Below are 15,873 nucleotides of genomic sequence, written 5' to 3' on the forward strand. Positions count from 1 at the left end.
TTCCTCACACACCTTGCCAACCTGCCTTCTAGATAGTAGGCCTGACTTCAGAGGGGGAAAGGGCCAGCAGTGTGGGCTTCCATAGCTGTTACGACATCCTGGGACCCATCAAGGCCTAGCCTCATCTGCATCTGACTTTCCTTTTCATCCTGCACAACTTTGCAAGAATGATCTTTCGGGCTGGAGAGACGGCTCAGTGGTTAAGAGCACTGGCTGCTCTTCTAGAGGTCCTGAGTTCAATCCCCAGCAACCACATGGTGTCTCACAACCATCTGTAATGGAATCTGATGCCCTCTTCTGGTGTGTCTGAAGACAGCTACAGTGTACTCGCATAAATAAAATGAATAAATCCTTAAAAAATCAAGAAGTGCCAAAGCCAAGGTGATTTAGAGAGAGAGAGAGAGAGAGAGAGAGAGAGAGAGAGAGAGAGAGATCTTGCCACATCCTTGCAATGTTCAGGTCATAAGATCCAAACCTGCCTAGCCTTATAGCAGAAGGCTAGAAGGCCCTTCTTAGGCCTGTCTGCCTTCAACATCACTCTGTTCCCAGCAGGTATTACTCTCTGTCCTCTAGTTGGGTGTTTTACTCCACTGTTTTGGGGGTTTGGTTGGTTGGTTTGGTTTGGTTTGAGACAGTGTCTTTTAACATACTCCTGGCTGTCCTGAAACTCATTCACTATGTAGATTAGGGGGGCCTCGAACTCACAGAGATCTACCTGCCTCTGCCTCCCAAATGCTGGGGTTAAAGGTGTGTTCCCATTGCTTTGGTCAGAATAAAAAATAAACTTGTCAGCTTCTAAATGTGGCAGGCATATGGCTATAATCCCAGTACTTGAGAAGTGAAGTCAGGAACAGGAAGAACTGGAGGTCATCCTCAGCCACCTGCTGAGCATGAGGCTCACCTGGGCTCCATAAGACCCTGACTCAAAAGAAAAAGACAAACTGACTTCTCTTATGTCTCATACCCATGGCTTGGTGGGATCCTGCACTAAGTTTCCAGCGGGGCCTCCAGTGTACATTCTGGTAGACGGTGAGTGTTCAGTTTGCCACATAGCCAGGGGAAGGAGCTCCAAATCATGGCAGGAGTTTGGTTCTCAAGGTAATGAAGAACAGAGCACCCCAAATCACAATTCCAAACACAGTTCCAGGCACTGCAGGTAAGAAATCTGGATTGTTTTCAGTTCTCCAGCCTACACTCTCACTCAATGGTCCTTCACGACAAAGCTACACAGTTTTCAGTGTCTCTACTCCATCTTCTGGAAATATTGATACCACACAGGAGAAATGTCTGTTCAGTTCAAGAAGTCCATTCCTCCCCTTCTCTCCAGGACCCTCCTGTGTCCTTTGCATGTGAGCAATTACCCAAGGCACCCAGCAGTTTCATTAAGTCCTCATGCCCAATCGTAAAAATCACATTTATTTATTTGTATTGTATTGCTTTTGAAAAGTTACAAGGGTAGGATCTAGAGAGCTGGCTCAGTGGTTCAGAGTTATGGCCGAAGTTTTCTTGGGAAAAAGCCAGGTTTGATTCTCAGCACCCACACATGGTTTATAACTGTGTGTACCACCGGTTTTATTTATTTATTTATTCATCTATCTATCTATTTGTTTATTTATTTATTTATTTATCTGTGTGTGTGCCTTGAGCTTGTGTGCATGTCTGTATGAGGGTGTTAGATTCCTTGGAACTGGAGTTACAGATAGCTGTGAGCTGTCATGTGGGTGCTGAGAATTGAACCCCAATCCTCTGGAAGAGTAGACAGTGCTCTTAACCACTGAGCCATCTCTCTATTCCTCCACCCCTCCACCCCCACCACACCACCTTCCTCTGTACCTCCATGCAAATGGTACAGCCACACAGGCAAAATACCCATACACACAAGGTAATAATTTTTTTAATGTTTATTTATTTATTTTACCTATGTGAGTACACTGTCTTCAGACACACCAGAAGAGGGCATCAGATCCCATTACAGATGGGTGTGAGCCACCATGTGGTTGATGGGATTTGAACTCAGGACCTCTGGGAAAGCAGCCAGTGCTCTTAACCGCTGAGCCATCTCTCCAGCCCCCACAAGATAATAATTTTAAAGTGTAAAGGTAAAACTTACAAGCATAATGTGGTAAGGCCTTTGATCACAGCACAAAAGAGACGGGGGGGGGGGGGTGATGGGTGGGGGGGTCTCTAAGTGGAGCCAGGACTATATAAGCACCTGGTTTTTGTTTTAAGGTTTTTCACAAATGTAAATAGCTGGTATGTGCTTTAATTTCTAGAGGAAATGGGAGAAGCATTACCGGACACTTGTAATAAAAAAGCAGATTGGGAGCTGGAAAGTTGGCTCAGTAGGTAAGAGCATATACTACTCTTGCAGAGGACCCAAGTTCAGTTCCCAGCATCCACACAATGACTCATAACAAAGCTGTAACTCCTGTCCCTTCAAGCCTCTTCAGCCACTACGCACAGGGGAGGTGTACATACATAATTTTAAAAAATCAATCTCTAAAATCTATCCTTCTCTCGCTCTGTGTGTGTGTGTGTGTGTGTGTGTGTGTAGTATTGGCTTTCCGGGAATAATTCGCTCTGTAGACCAGGCTGGCCTCAAATTTAGATATATGCCTGCCTTGGCTTCCTGAGGGGGGAATTAAAGGCAAGTGCCAAAACACCAGTCTAATCTAATCCAAAACAAACAAACAAAAAAAAAAGTAGTAAGTCAGGTAGACGTCAGGGCAACAGGGTCAGTGTCCATACGTTGTGTGTAGTCCAGGTAACTCACTCGAAGTGGTCTGTAAATAAAGACACTGCCTGCCTAGGTGCTCGCACTGTTGGCCAGTAGTCTTGAAGGCCCAGATCCCACCCAACAGACCTCCTGCTCCCTGATTGCGCCATACTAGAACTCGTCGGACTACAAATCCCAGGAGGCCCGGGGTCTACCATCCTTTGGGTCTACCGCCAAAGAGGCGGGATTAAGCATGCGCTCAGAAGACTGAGTGAACCCTGCGTGTTAGGGGTGGAGCGAGATAATGGGCGTGGGCTCAGAGAAGCGCGGGAAGTCCAGATTTTCGCGGCGGTGGTGGCTGTGGTACTATGACCCTAGAGCAGGAGCTACGCCGTGAGTATTTGGGGCGTATATGTCTGGTCGCAGGGTGTGGATCAGTCAGGTCTTGGGTTAGACTTGATTCTCTCTTCCGGCAGAGCTGAGCAAGGCCAAGGCCAGGGCCCAGAGGAATGGACAGCTGCGCGAGGAGGCGGTGTACTGCCACCAGCTGGGGGAGCTGCTGGCTAGTCACGGTGAGCCGGAGTGGTGAGAGGGCAGGCTGGCGGCAGGGGACTGGCTTGGCGATGGCGCACCTTGAGCACCCCACGCCCCTCTTCCGGCAGGCCGCTTCAAGGAAGCTTTGGAGGAGCACCAGCAGGAGCTACATCTGCTAGAGAGCGTCCAGGACACCCTAGGCTGCGCTGTGGCCCACCGCAAGATCGGAGAGCGGCTGGCTGAAATGGAGAATTACTCTGCTGCTCTGAAGGTACAGGGCCTTCACTTCTTGATGAGAGAGGGCTAGTGTGCAAATACTGACATGGCAGGCAGTCACATCCTTATGTCTACCGGGGTCGCTGCCTGGCTCTTGGGGGCGGATGAATGGGTTTGTGACAGCTGAAAGAGGAAGGCACAGGACCCACTGCTATGGCAAGCAACACTCCTGGCAGTCCTTAGCGGTTGGTCACCCATGACCACACTGCTACAGGGCAGAACAGCCACTATCTTAGACGGTCCTCTGCACAGAAAAGATAGGGCATGGGTATAGCCAGCTCTCTCGAAATTTGGGAACCAGAAGTTTCTCTTTTATAAGAGTAGCGTCCTCTGGTATCAGACTGCTGGGGTTGCTTGGAGTCGGTTCATTTCAAATGCTTCTTCTTTCTAAACTAGCACCAGCATCTCTACCTGGATCTGGCTGGTTCCCTGTCCAACCACACTGAACTGCAGAGAGCCTGGGCCACCATTGGCCGCACCCATCTGGATGTGTATGACCACTGCCAATCAAGAGATTCCTTGCTGCAGGCACAGGCTGCCTTTGAGAAGAGCTTGGCTATTGTAGACGAGAAACTAGAGGGTAGGTGCCCTTTCCCTGGGTTCTCCCCATATCCTGCGTTCTAGGCCCTCCCTTTCCAAGGCATCTCTGCACCTGTCAGGCATATCTGCTCCTTCTCTGTGTACTCTATCTGCAACAGACTCCTGGCCCACCCAAGAAGAGATGGGATAAAGGGTGGGAGCACCTGAAACCCCATATCCAGAGGAGGCAACCGACTTCCTAAAACTATTATCTTCTAGGGATGCTGACCCAGCGGGAACTGAGTGAGATGAGGACCCGTCTCTACCTCAATTTGGGCCTCACCTGTGAGAGTCTCCAACAGACAGCACAATGCAACAACTACTTCAAAAAGAGCATCTTTCTCGCTGAGTGAGGAGGCACTATCCCTGTCCCCAAGAGGGAGCAGGTGGTCCCCTGGGATCCTTCCAAGAAGGCAGCTTGCCTAAGTTCTTCATTTGCCATGCACCTTTATGCTGCATGCTGAGGAGAAGCAGGTTTAGGCCTGAAACCAGAGCATGGTAGAGCCCGGGGTCTATGTGGTGTTAATAGCCATAACTGGTTGAACATCAGTAGTATCAAAGGTATTTTGGTGGGCACTGGACACTCTGAGCTTCTGTTACCCCCATCCTCTACAGGCAGAACAATCTGTATGAAGATCTTTTCCGGGCCCGATACAACCTGGGTGCCATCCACTGGCGCGGAGGGCAGCACTCCCAGGCCATACGCTGCTTGGAGGGGGCCCGGGAATGTGCCCGTGCCATGAAGATGAGATTCATGGAAAGTGAATGTTGCGTGCTAGTATCTCAGGTACCTCTCCTTTTGTTGATGGCTTGGGCCTTAGTGAGTCTACAGGTCTTAGTCTTTTCTCCCCCTCTTTCCAGGTGCTCCAAGATCTGGGGGACTTTCTGGCTGCCAAACGAGCCCTGAAGAAGGCCTATAGGTTGGGCTCCCAGAAGCCTAACCAGAGAGTGGCTGTCTGTCAGAGTCTCAAGTATGGTGAGGCTGCATGGGGTCTTGGGACTGAGAGCTCCCAGGGATTGGAGAAGGGCTCTGCTCTCCCAACTGGAGAGACCTAGCTTATGTTCCCGGGGATGTGGCAGTGTGGGCATAAGCCTTGGACAGCAAGGGTAGATTTCTGTCAGTCGAAGATCCTTGCTTTTGTCTAAGCCTGCTGCACAGGGTGTCTAGGACACTAGAGGGTGTGTGGGAAACCTACTGGACCTTTGTCACCAGACAACATTAGCAAATGGGGGCACAGATGGCATACTGTGCCCTAGAGACTGACAGTGACAGTCACTAGTTTTCAGATCTTCAGACCAAGCACTGTTCTAAGCTTTCAAACATACTTACTCTTCTAATCTTCAAAAGTGCTAATTGGTCAACTTCCCCACTACCCACTGTCACATTAAGACACTTCCCCTGGTTCCCAGGCTGCTGCCTGAGGAAATATGGCTGGTGGGTGGTAGGCTGTGGTTGGGCCCTGTACTGTGTGACCTGCCCTCCCCTCACTCCAGATTCTTTTCAGCAGTATTGGCAGTGATCCAGCTGCAGCAGCAGCTGGAAGAGGCTGAGGGCAGTGATCTTCAAGGCGCCATGGCTATCTGTGAACAGTTGGGGGACCTTTTCTCCAAAGCGGGTGACTTTCCCAAGGCATCTGAGGCTTACCGGAAGCAAGTGAGTGCTCCCCTCACCCCCCTCACCCCCAAAGGGCGGGAAGAGTGTGGCAGCAACATACAGAGAAGGTCTGAGACTTTACCTTGCTGGCTTCCTAGCTGCACTTTGCTGAGCTGCTGAACAGACCGGATCTTGAGCTAGCTGTCATCCATGTATCCCTGGCCACCACACTGGGAGACATGAAGGATCACCACAAGGCTGTACACCACTACGAAGAAGAACTGAGGCTCCGCAAGGGCAATGCCCTGGAGGTGACATGTCCTTGTCCCCCGTGCACATACTTGTGTGTTTCTATGGCTCCGCCTTGAGCCCACCATTCTCTGGTAGTGGGTGCAAGCGGATGCTTCCCCTAGAGAGGCTGTTCCTTCCAAGGACTGTCATGATCTGTCAGTTAGAGATAGGACAGAGATGAAACACCTTCCAGCTTCATATAAGCAGCTAAGGAAAGCCAGCTTATGGCTGTGGGCAGCTGGATATGGTAGGCGGACTTGAGTTTCTCTCTCTGTTTCAGGAAGCTAAGACTTGGTTCAATATTGCACTGTCACGTGAGGAAGGTGGTGATGCCTATGAGCTGCTAGCTCCATGCTTCCAGAAGGCTTTTTGCTGTGCCCAGAAGGCCCAGCGGCTCCAGCTGCAGGTATGAGAGCCCATCTCACCACCATTGGATCCCCAAATAGATCTAGCTTTCTTTCTTCCTGGGTTTTGACCTTAAGATCTTACTTTAGAACTACGTATCCCTGGCCTGGTTTGTATTTTCATTTTGAGACAGGGTCTCACTAAGTTGCCCAAGCTGGCCTTGCAGTTAAAATTCTTCTGCCTTACATTCATTGCTCTTTGTGGGGCTGCTTGTTCCTCAACCCGACATCTCTACTCCCCAGAGGCAGATCTTACAGCACCTTTATACAGTGCAACTAAAGATGCAGCCCCAAGAAGCCCTTGACACTGAAATCAGACTGCAGAAACTGGCAAAAGACACAGAGGAAGAGGAGGAAGAAGAGGAGGAGGAGGAAGAAGAAGCCAGTGAGGCCCTGGAGACCAGTGAAGTGGAGCTCTCAGAGAGCGGTGAGGGTCAAATGCTGCCTTGTGTGTCGAGGTTGGGTGCATTTGCCCTTTCTGCCTGCTTCCGCTCTGGGACGACAGACGGCTGGGATGGGCTTGGAGATGTGTCTTTATGGAGTCTGCAGAGGACCTGAGGGAGTGACTGGGGCTTTTGTGGAAGTGCATGGAGGAAACGGGGCATGTATATAGAGCATGGGGTGATGGTAATCCTGGTAATCCTGTGGAAAGAACTGGTCGGGCAGAGTGAGTGGGCGTCAGACACAAGGGTTCTGTTTGACGACCACCACCCAGCTGAAAGTCAGTTGTTTGGGGTCAAAGCCTAAGGAGCTGGTTCTATTAGAACTAGCAGAGGTAAGAGAGTGTGTCCTGGATGGCCTTGTGGGTGACAGACTGCGGTTGGGGCCCGTTGCTGTGCTTCCCCTTCATGAGACTTGACCAGCAGTGTTGGCAGTGATCCAGCCGCTGCGGCATGTTCCTGGAACTCAAGACCAGTGTGCTGAGGGGTCCAGTGGTACAGTGCTAGGAATGAGCGTGTCTTCGCTCTGTGGGGAGAGGCAGGCAGGAGGCTATGGAGCTGAGGACTGGTTTCCAGCACTGTGGTGGTCACGCAAGACCCAACTGGGAGGTTTGTGGATTAGGTTCCTAGAAAAACCTTGATTTCAAGTGAGAACTTAGAGGGCTGGAGCCTCAGTCCCTGGGAAGCTGGCCCATATCTCAGAGGATGAGACAGATCGAATATTGGTTTTTCGGTGTTATGAGGGAGAAGAGAGAACCAGTTACTACAACTTTAGGGAATGTCCTTCAGCTGGTGGCCACATCCGTAAGAGAGAGCAGAGAAGAAAACAGAGAAAGGGCCAGTGGAAGGCAGGAAGGGGCATCCGGCCTACAGAAGAGTCTCTGAGAAGAATCACTAGTAATGGGAGAAGCCCAGAGGCTAGTAAGACACAAGGTTACAGTCTAAGCAGCAACTTACCCTCACAAGGGTGTTTCCTCAGACAGAAAGTCTGCAATAAAGACTGATCTGCAGGGCAGGCTCTGGGTTTAGGTCAGCACATAATGGACAGGACTTGAGTGGGCAGTTCCTCTGAAACGGGGCAGAAAGGCAACTAACTGCCCTTTAGCCCCTGTGTATAGTACAGTGGTGAGATAGAAGTGGGTTAGTTGGGAGGTGGTGATGCACCACCAGGAGGCAGAGGCAGCTGGATCTGGGAGTTCAAGGCCCATGTGGTCTACAGAGTGAGTTTCAAGACAGCTGGAGAAAGCCTATCTTGAAAAACCATAAACAAACAACTGAGTTGAAGCAGACTTCTGGTGGAGTTGGGTTGGGTTGGGAGTCAGCTTTGCTTTACCTGGCTACAGAGCTCACAGACCCCAGAGTCTCCCTTCCTGCTTGCAGCTGCTCTGCCCTAGAGAGCTAGTATACCATAGGCTCGGGGTCAGCAGACTTAACTCTTCTAGAGGATGACGCTGATGGCCTGTCTCAGCAGCTGGAGGAAGATGAGGAGCTTCAGGGCTGCCTGGGCCGGCGGAAGGTTAACAAGGTGAGGACGGACAACATGCCCTCCCCTTCCTGTAGCCCAGATGCTCTGTACCCAGCAATACCTCCGCCCCTCACACTTCTGCCCTGTGTCGGGGCAACTACACTTACAGTGGAACCGGCGCAATGACATGGGAGAAACCCTGCTGCACCGAGCTTGCATTGAAGGCCAACTGCGCCGTGTCCAGGACCTTGTGAAGCAGGTGGGCAAAATCCCTAGAGAGATCATTGAGGCCTTGTTCCTCAGGGAGCTTTGGACCCAGGAAGTATCTCCTTTACAGCTTGCCAAGTACCTGTCTAGCATTCCTGCTGTGGGTGCGTGGGCTGGTCTAGTCAGGACAAGAGTGGCCAACAAACTAAGACCACTGGCAGCTTCCCTCCTGTCCTAAGTAAGCCCTGTAGTCAGGCACTGTTTGTACCAAGAGATGCCACATGGCTAGGCTTCTACTATGATAGTGTAGCCAGGCATCAGGAACGCCAGGGCATATTCTCTCTCTTTTTTAAATTGGATATCTTCGTTACTTACCTTTGAAATGTTATCCCCTTTCCTGATTTCCCCTCTGGAATCCCCCTAACCCCTCTCCCATCACCCATCTCCTCATTTTTGTTGGTAACGCCTAAAGAGGGACAGAAGGCTATACCAAGGAGTAGTAAATCTCTGAGGCCTACTCTGGGTGCTAGCCACAAACCAGTGCTAGGACCAGGGCCAGGACTCATTCCTTGGTCCTAGGGCCATCCCCTGAATCCCCGAGACTACTGTGGCTGGACACCTCTACATGAAGCTTGCAACTATGGGCATCTTGGTAAGTAAGGGCAGGCCAAGCACATGGCAGGCGTGTGTGTCAGGAGGAAAGCATGAATGGTACTGGGAGCTGAGCTCATGTGCTAACCCCGTCCACCCACTCCCCACCCTCCAGAGATTGTGCGCTTCCTTCTGGACCATGGAGCAGCAGTGGATGACCCAGGTGGCCAGGGGTGTGATGGCATCACCCCCCTGCATGATGCCCTCAACTGTGGCCACTTTGAGGTAGCTGAGCTACTCATTGAGCGAGGGGCATCCGTAACTCTCCGTACCAGGAAGGTGAGTCAGGGCATGGGCAGGGAGGGCAGGGGCAAGATAGAGTCCGTTGTCTGTTGTTTCCCTGCTCAACTGAGTACCACTCAGGGCCTCAGCCCACTGGAGACACTACAGCAGTGGGTGAAGCTGTACTTCAGGGACCTTGACCTTGAGACAAGGCAGAAGGCTGCATCCATGGAGAAAAGGCTCCAGATGGCCTCCTCAGGCCAAGGTAAACAGGGCCTCTTCTATCTCTTCTTGTTCCTAGCCCTAAAAGTAAGCTCCTGTCTCATGATTTATTCTGTCTTCCTCAGCTTCCCACAGCTCCCCTGCCCTCCAGACCGTTCCAAATAACCACCTATTTGACCCTGAGACCTCTCCCCCCTCAAGCCCCTGTGCAGAACCCTCCTCATATACTCCTAGACTTCCAGAGGCCTCTCCAGCCCCTGCTAAGGTCTTTCTGGAGGAAACTGTGTCTGCAGTGTCCAGACCTCGAAAGAACAGGCACAGGCCAACCAGCAGCTGTAGTGGCTCAGAAGACGAGGACAACATAAATCCCTGCGGGCCATCCCAGAAAAGACTGAGACATACCACACAGCAGGGTGAAGCCAAGATGCTTGAGCCATCCAAAACTAGAGAGACGGTCACATCAAGTGCTTGCCGGGCTGCTTACCAAGCCGCCATCCGAGGTGTGGGGAGTGCCCAGAGCCGTTGCTTGGTACCCAGCCTATCTCGGGGCTCAAATGAAGTCCTTGCCCCCAAGACAGCACTCATTCCGGAAGAGGAATACCTGGCTGGGGATTGGCTGGAGGTAGACACACCTCTGACCCGCAGCAGCAGGCCCAGTACCTCAGTGTCAGACTATGAGCGATGCCCTGCAAGGCCCCGGACTCGTGCTAAGCAGAGTCGTCCGACAAGTCTTGATGGTTGGTGTACACGGACTCAAACAGGAGATGCCAGCTTGACCACAGAACCTACAGAGAACTCCAGCGTGCCGAGAACCTCAGGACCCAACAAAGAAAACTGTGCAGCAGGCCAGCCTTTGGTAGGTGCACAAGCAATCTTTAGCATGAGATAGGTGCAGGTAGAAACTGCTGTCTTCTGACTGTCCCCTCCCTCTGTCCGTACCTGCTAGCTTCTGGTCCAGCCCCCTCCCATTCGTGTTCGAGTTCAAATTCAGGATAACCTTTTCCTCATCCCTGTCCCACACAGGTAAGCCAAGTGCTCTCCCCTATCCCCGGCCCCTTCCGTCTGTCATGCAGCTCTGGCTGGAGTGACAGCAGTTTGGTACACAGTACCCTTATGTGTATGTCAGGAGGGGGTGTGTGAGAAGGACTCCCTTGGACCTGGCACTCTACTCCCAAGAGCCCCAGGGAGCCCTGCACAGGCTTAAGAAGAGATCCTCAGCACAGCCTAGGAAGGTTCTATGGGCCTTAGAAATGGCCAGAAGAGCAGATACTCTGCCTTTAATCCCAGTACTCAGGAGGCAGAGGCAGGCAAATGTCTGAGATCGAGGTCAGCCTGGTCTACAGAACAAGTTCCAGGACAGCCAGGGCTGTACAAAAGCCCTGTCTTATGGGGGTTGGGGGGGAAGGCTAGTTTTCCAGGAGACGTACAGAGGTGGAGAGCACCAGGTGAATGAGGTGGAGATCCCAAAGCAGGACCCCAGTGCCTCTGAGCTCAGGATGCCATTCTCTTTAGCAGCGATGTTCGTTCTGTGGCTTGGCTAGCAGAGCAAGCTGCCCAGCGCTACTTCCAAACTTGTGGGCTACTCCCAAAGCTCACACTGCGGAAAGATGGAGCGCTGCTGGCCCCACAGGACCCCATCCCCGACGTGCTGCAAAGTAACGATGAGGTGAGCAGCAGGGCCAGGCCATGGGCACAGGCTACCTCTGTTTGCCAGGCACTGCAGGGCTGCTCACCAGATGTACACTCTAGGTGTTGGCTGAAGTGACTTCATGGGACCTTCCTCCGCTGAAGGACCGCTACATCAGGGCCTGCCAGAGTCTGGGGCAAGGTGAGCTAGGATGGAGGCCTATGCAAGAGGAGCATACCTCATGTGTGTGACAGGTAGGAGCAAACAGTTCGAAGATCGTAGGCCCCTGGAATGAGAGTTCCTAAAGCAACCTAAGCCACAGGTAAAGCCCAGGGAGGAGTCTGAGCGGTTCTGGAGGTCATCAGGAGTTGGTGACTGAAAGATTTAAATTTGGCTGAAGGAGATCAGAAACCCGTTTCCCCACCACCCCCCAGACTAATTAGATGTAAGGTCCTTGCATGGTACTAAATCCAAGGGTTTTAGGAATGGTCTCAATATTACTGCCTGGACCATTTGTTCTGGCCCTGGTGACCTGACCCTGTAACTCTCTTAGGGGAGCACCAGCAAGTTCTGCAGGCCATGGAGCGCCAGAGTTCAAACCCTTCCTTTAGTGCCTGTTCCCTGGCCCTGTGCCAAGCCCAGCTCACACCCCTGCTGAGGGCCCTCAAGTTACACACAGCACTCCGGGAGCTACGCCTTGCTGGGAACCGACTTGGTGATGCGTGTGCTACTGAGCTACTGGCTACCCTGGGCACCATGCCTAACCTGGTCCTCCTCGATCTCTCTTCCAATCACTTGGGCCAGGAAGGTCTGCGTCAGCTTGTTGAAGGCTCCTCAGGCCAGGCTGCTCTCCAGGTAAAGATCCAGCATACAGTGGGTCAACAGCGTGGGGACATCTATAGTCCCACTCAGCCAGTCATTGGTGGTATGGTCCAGATGGGAGAGCTGGGCGGTGTGGGTCCCTGGAAGGAGACCCCTGTGGAGACAGACTGTGGGGAGTCTGTGAGCTCAGTGCCCATCCCTTATCTTCTATAGAACTTGGAGGAACTGGACTTGAGTATGAATCCACTAGGAGATGGCTGTGGTCAGGTCCTGGCCTCCCTTCTGCGGGCCTGCCCCATGCTCAGCACCCTGCGCCTACAGGCCTGTGGCTTCAGCCACAGCTTCTTCCTGAGCCACCAGGCTGTCCTGGGTAGCGCCTTCCAAAGTAAGATGATCACTAAAGTGTATCCCCTGAGCTCAGTATTGAGAAAATTCAAGACCTTGAACAGAGGGGTCCCAGGCTATCAGAATCTGCCTATTAGGACCCAAGTATAACTGGGGCTCCAGCAGAAATTGGTCCTTAAGAGTTGGCTGTTCTCAGAACTCATTCAACTCCACCTGTGCGCACGCGCACACGCGCTCACACACACACACACACACACACCCCATTACAAGTAGGGCTTCAGAGAGGCCATGTCTGCCCTCAAACCAACCCTCTATATCTGTGACCTAGGCTTTTTATTTTCTTGAGCCAATCTCATTGTGAGCCCACCTGATTCAGTGACATGGCCCCAGTACAGAGGGCTGAGGACTGGGGCTACTCAGTGGAGCCCAGCAGAGGGAGGGGTCTGGAATTTGGTAGCAGTAGTCAGAGCAGTATCTTGACTTTCACAAATGTCCTGGTCCAGAGCGTCATACCCAACAGCAGGAATATGGAATGTTCAAACCTGGGCTCAGGAGACTGGACAAGAGCCATTGCTTCTCAGTTTCCCCACAGAAAGTTCAGGGGTAACAGTTCCTCTGAAGGATTCATGGGGCTTCTGGGGTCAGAACTCTAGGATGGGGACAGGGCAGGGGTACTGAATGAGTTGACAGAAGTTCTTGTGCTATACAGATGCTGAGCACCTGAAGACCTTGTCCCTATCTTACAATACTCTCGGTGCTCCCGCCCTGGCAAGGGTGCTGCAGAGTTTACCCGCCTGTGCCCTCCTACATTTGGAGCTTAGCTCCGTGGCAGCCAGCAAGAGCAACTCGAGTCTCATAGAGCCTGTTATCAAATACTTGACCAAGGTATGACGTATGGAGTAGACTGTCAAACCAGAACACAAGGCTCCAAAGGCCCCAAACGCGAAGTCCTAAAGCTGAAGCCCTGTTGTGCAGAGTCTGAGGAAAGGGCTAGGGGTTGGGAAGAACACCCTTGGACTCCTGGGAGCCAGGTAGTGTTACTTTAGGCAAGTTCCAAGGGACATGCCAGGCCTCTGTGGTCTTTATAAGGTGTCTATAGCCTGTCCTGGAAGAGAGGTGTTTCCTCTTCTGTCTCCAAACAGCTTTCTTGGTGGTGGGTCTCTGCTGGGGAAGGACGTTGGACGGGTGCCCACTAGGCATGGCCTTTCCTGTTCTTACGTCCAGGAAGGCTGTGCTCTGGCCCACCTCACCCTGTCTGCAAACTGCTTGAGTGACAAGGCTGTGAGAGATCTGAGCAGGTAACACACCATCCCTGAGCCACTGACTCCTATGAGGGAGCCTGTCGTGAAGATGCGTCAAGTGGTGTCAGCTCTTCCTGACCTCCATTGTCTCCAGGAATGGCTCTGGCAGACATACTTACCTTCCTGAAGTTTCTTACCATGCATGCCCCTGTGGCCTGAGAACTTCCCACTCTGGCCTATCCTTTATTTTCCTTGGTAAAGCATTCTCTTCCCCTCCCCAGATCCTGCCCCCACAGCTTAGGCTATCTTTCAAGGCAGGAGCTGTCTAGAGGTTCTGATGGTCCTTGGCTCCCAGAGTCAAGGGTCTGTCTGGGACAGCCTTCCCTAGTACTAAAGAGAGAGAGCTTCCCTGCAAGCTCATCCCTTCACTTCCCATGTCATGCTAGATGTCTCCCTTGCTGTCCCTCACTCACTTCTCTGGACCTGTCTGCCAACCCTGAAGTCAGCTGTGCCAGTCTAGAGGAACTCTTGTCTGCCCTACAGGAGCGGTCCCAAGGCCTCCGCTTCCTTGGCTTGTCAGGTAAGGGCTAGGCTCCTGCTGTGCCTCACCTAACACAGGACTTACTTTCCAGCGACCTGCCAGCTGAAGGGGCAGTCACTGCCATTAGTCAGACTCCATGAGCCTGTCATGATGAAAGGCAGTTTGTGGTGTAACCAGGGTGAGGAGTGAAACTGCCTGACTGGTGGCTCAGAGCATGGCAGGAAGGGACCAAGTATGGCTCATGCCTATAACCCAGCACTAGAGGCTAAGGCAGACCACCTCCAATATGGCCTGAGCTACATAGTAAAGCCCTCTCTCAAAATAATAATAAAAAAACAAAAACAAAGGAGGGACTCGAGGAATGGTCAACACTTAGGGGTGCTCATTCAGAGACCCCCATTTCAAAGCTCAGCGTCCACATGACACACAACCTTTGTAACTCCAGTTCCAAGGGATCTGAAGCTGCCTTCTGGCCTCTGCAGGTAGCCTGGTTTCAGAAAATGAAACACCAGTACATATAAAAGCAATTTAAAGAAGAAATTTATATTTATTTTGGTTTGTGAGACAGGGTTTCTCTGTGTAGTCCTGGCTGTCCTGGAACCCTGTAAAGGTGCCTCTCTACCTGGAGAGTACTGAGATTAAAGCAGGTGCCACCAGGGCAGGCGTGGTTTGGACCTCTTGATCTGCATGGTTTTGTCGGGTTTTCTGGGTCAAGAGACTAGCAAACCATTGTCATTTACCGGAAGCCTTATTTCCTCGTTCTTGTCAGCTGGAAGGCGGAAGCCAGTCAAAATAATCCAAGCTCCACTAAAGGGGTGTTCACTCTCTCAGACCGTTTCCCTCCCACCTTGCAGGAGGGATACCTTGCAAGCTCATGTAGTAGCTACTAATAAGGTAGCTTGTTCTGTTACACTAAAGCATTCTCCACCTTAGAGGGGTACCTAATAGCCTGGCCTGGCATATTGCCTTGCCCAGCTGAGATTTGAGGATAAAGGCTGTGCCCTTGGAGGATAAAGGCTGAGCCCCTGGGTTTTTCCTGTACCTCACCCCCTCCTTCCTACACGTTGGTATTTCTGGCATCTGTGCCCTTTCATCCAGTTCCTGATGTCCTTGAGTCTACGGAGACAACTGGCTTGATGATCAAAGTCCTGGCACTCAGCAGCCCCCAGAAATCCTTGGGCCCACAACACAGATACATTGAGACCTTCGTAATGAGACAAACCAAAATGTAGGCTCTGGGGTACAAGAGCACTACGCCTCCTATGCGTGTGCAAGTTAACCCTACCTCCTCCTCGCCCCCACAGGCTGCTCCATTCAGGGACCCCTGAACTCTGACCTCTGGGACAAGATCCTTGTGCAGTTGCAGGAGCTGCAGTTGTGCAGCAAAGACCTGAGCACAAAAGACCGAAACACCCTATGTCAGAGACTGCCTGCGGGTGCGTGCACACTGGACCAAGGTTCCAAGCTCTTCTTTAAATGCCTCTGACCCAAGCCCTGACGTTTCTGTCCCCCTCTCACCCTCCCCCCAAAAAAAGCCTTAATAAATTATGCTGCTATCTTGTTCCTGTGGCTGTTTACGGAAAAGGGTGAGCGACTTTAGACTTAAAAGCCTTGAGAGGCGGAGCTACATCAGAGCGCAAGCTCAGGCAAAAAGAGCGAGCACCGATCTACGGATTGGGCTTACTCTGTGCGTAGG

General features: G+C 51.9%; 1 protein-coding gene across 1 annotated transcript; it reads left to right on the top strand.

Annotated features, from left to right (window-relative positions):
* Positions 1 to 3,084: 3,084 nt before the first annotated feature.
* TONSL (tonsoku like, DNA repair protein) lies at positions 3,085 to 15,663 on the top strand (the record flags this gene model as incomplete). Its single annotated transcript, XM_080939413.1, has 26 exons — positions 3,085 to 3,109; positions 3,193 to 3,288; positions 3,379 to 3,521; positions 3,923 to 4,106; positions 4,325 to 4,454; positions 4,721 to 4,892; positions 4,967 to 5,081; positions 5,614 to 5,759; positions 5,858 to 6,010; positions 6,271 to 6,396; positions 6,638 to 6,821; positions 8,277 to 8,359; positions 8,469 to 8,558; positions 9,086 to 9,158; positions 9,273 to 9,436; positions 9,521 to 9,644; positions 9,727 to 10,457; positions 10,548 to 10,624; positions 11,117 to 11,267; positions 11,351 to 11,429; positions 11,782 to 12,083; positions 12,264 to 12,435; positions 13,105 to 13,280; positions 13,620 to 13,693; positions 14,083 to 14,216; positions 15,482 to 15,663. 26 exons carry the CDS (start codon positions 3,085 to 3,087, stop codon positions 15,661 to 15,663), a joined length of 4,086 nt encoding a protein of 1,361 aa, XP_080795539.1.
* Positions 15,664 to 15,873: the final 210 nt, after the last annotated feature.

The sequence above is a fragment of the Micromys minutus genome (assembly GCF_963924665.1).
Source record: "Micromys minutus genome assembly, chromosome: 27".
Classification (NCBI taxonomy): Eukaryota; Metazoa; Chordata; class Mammalia; order Rodentia; family Muridae; genus Micromys; species Micromys minutus.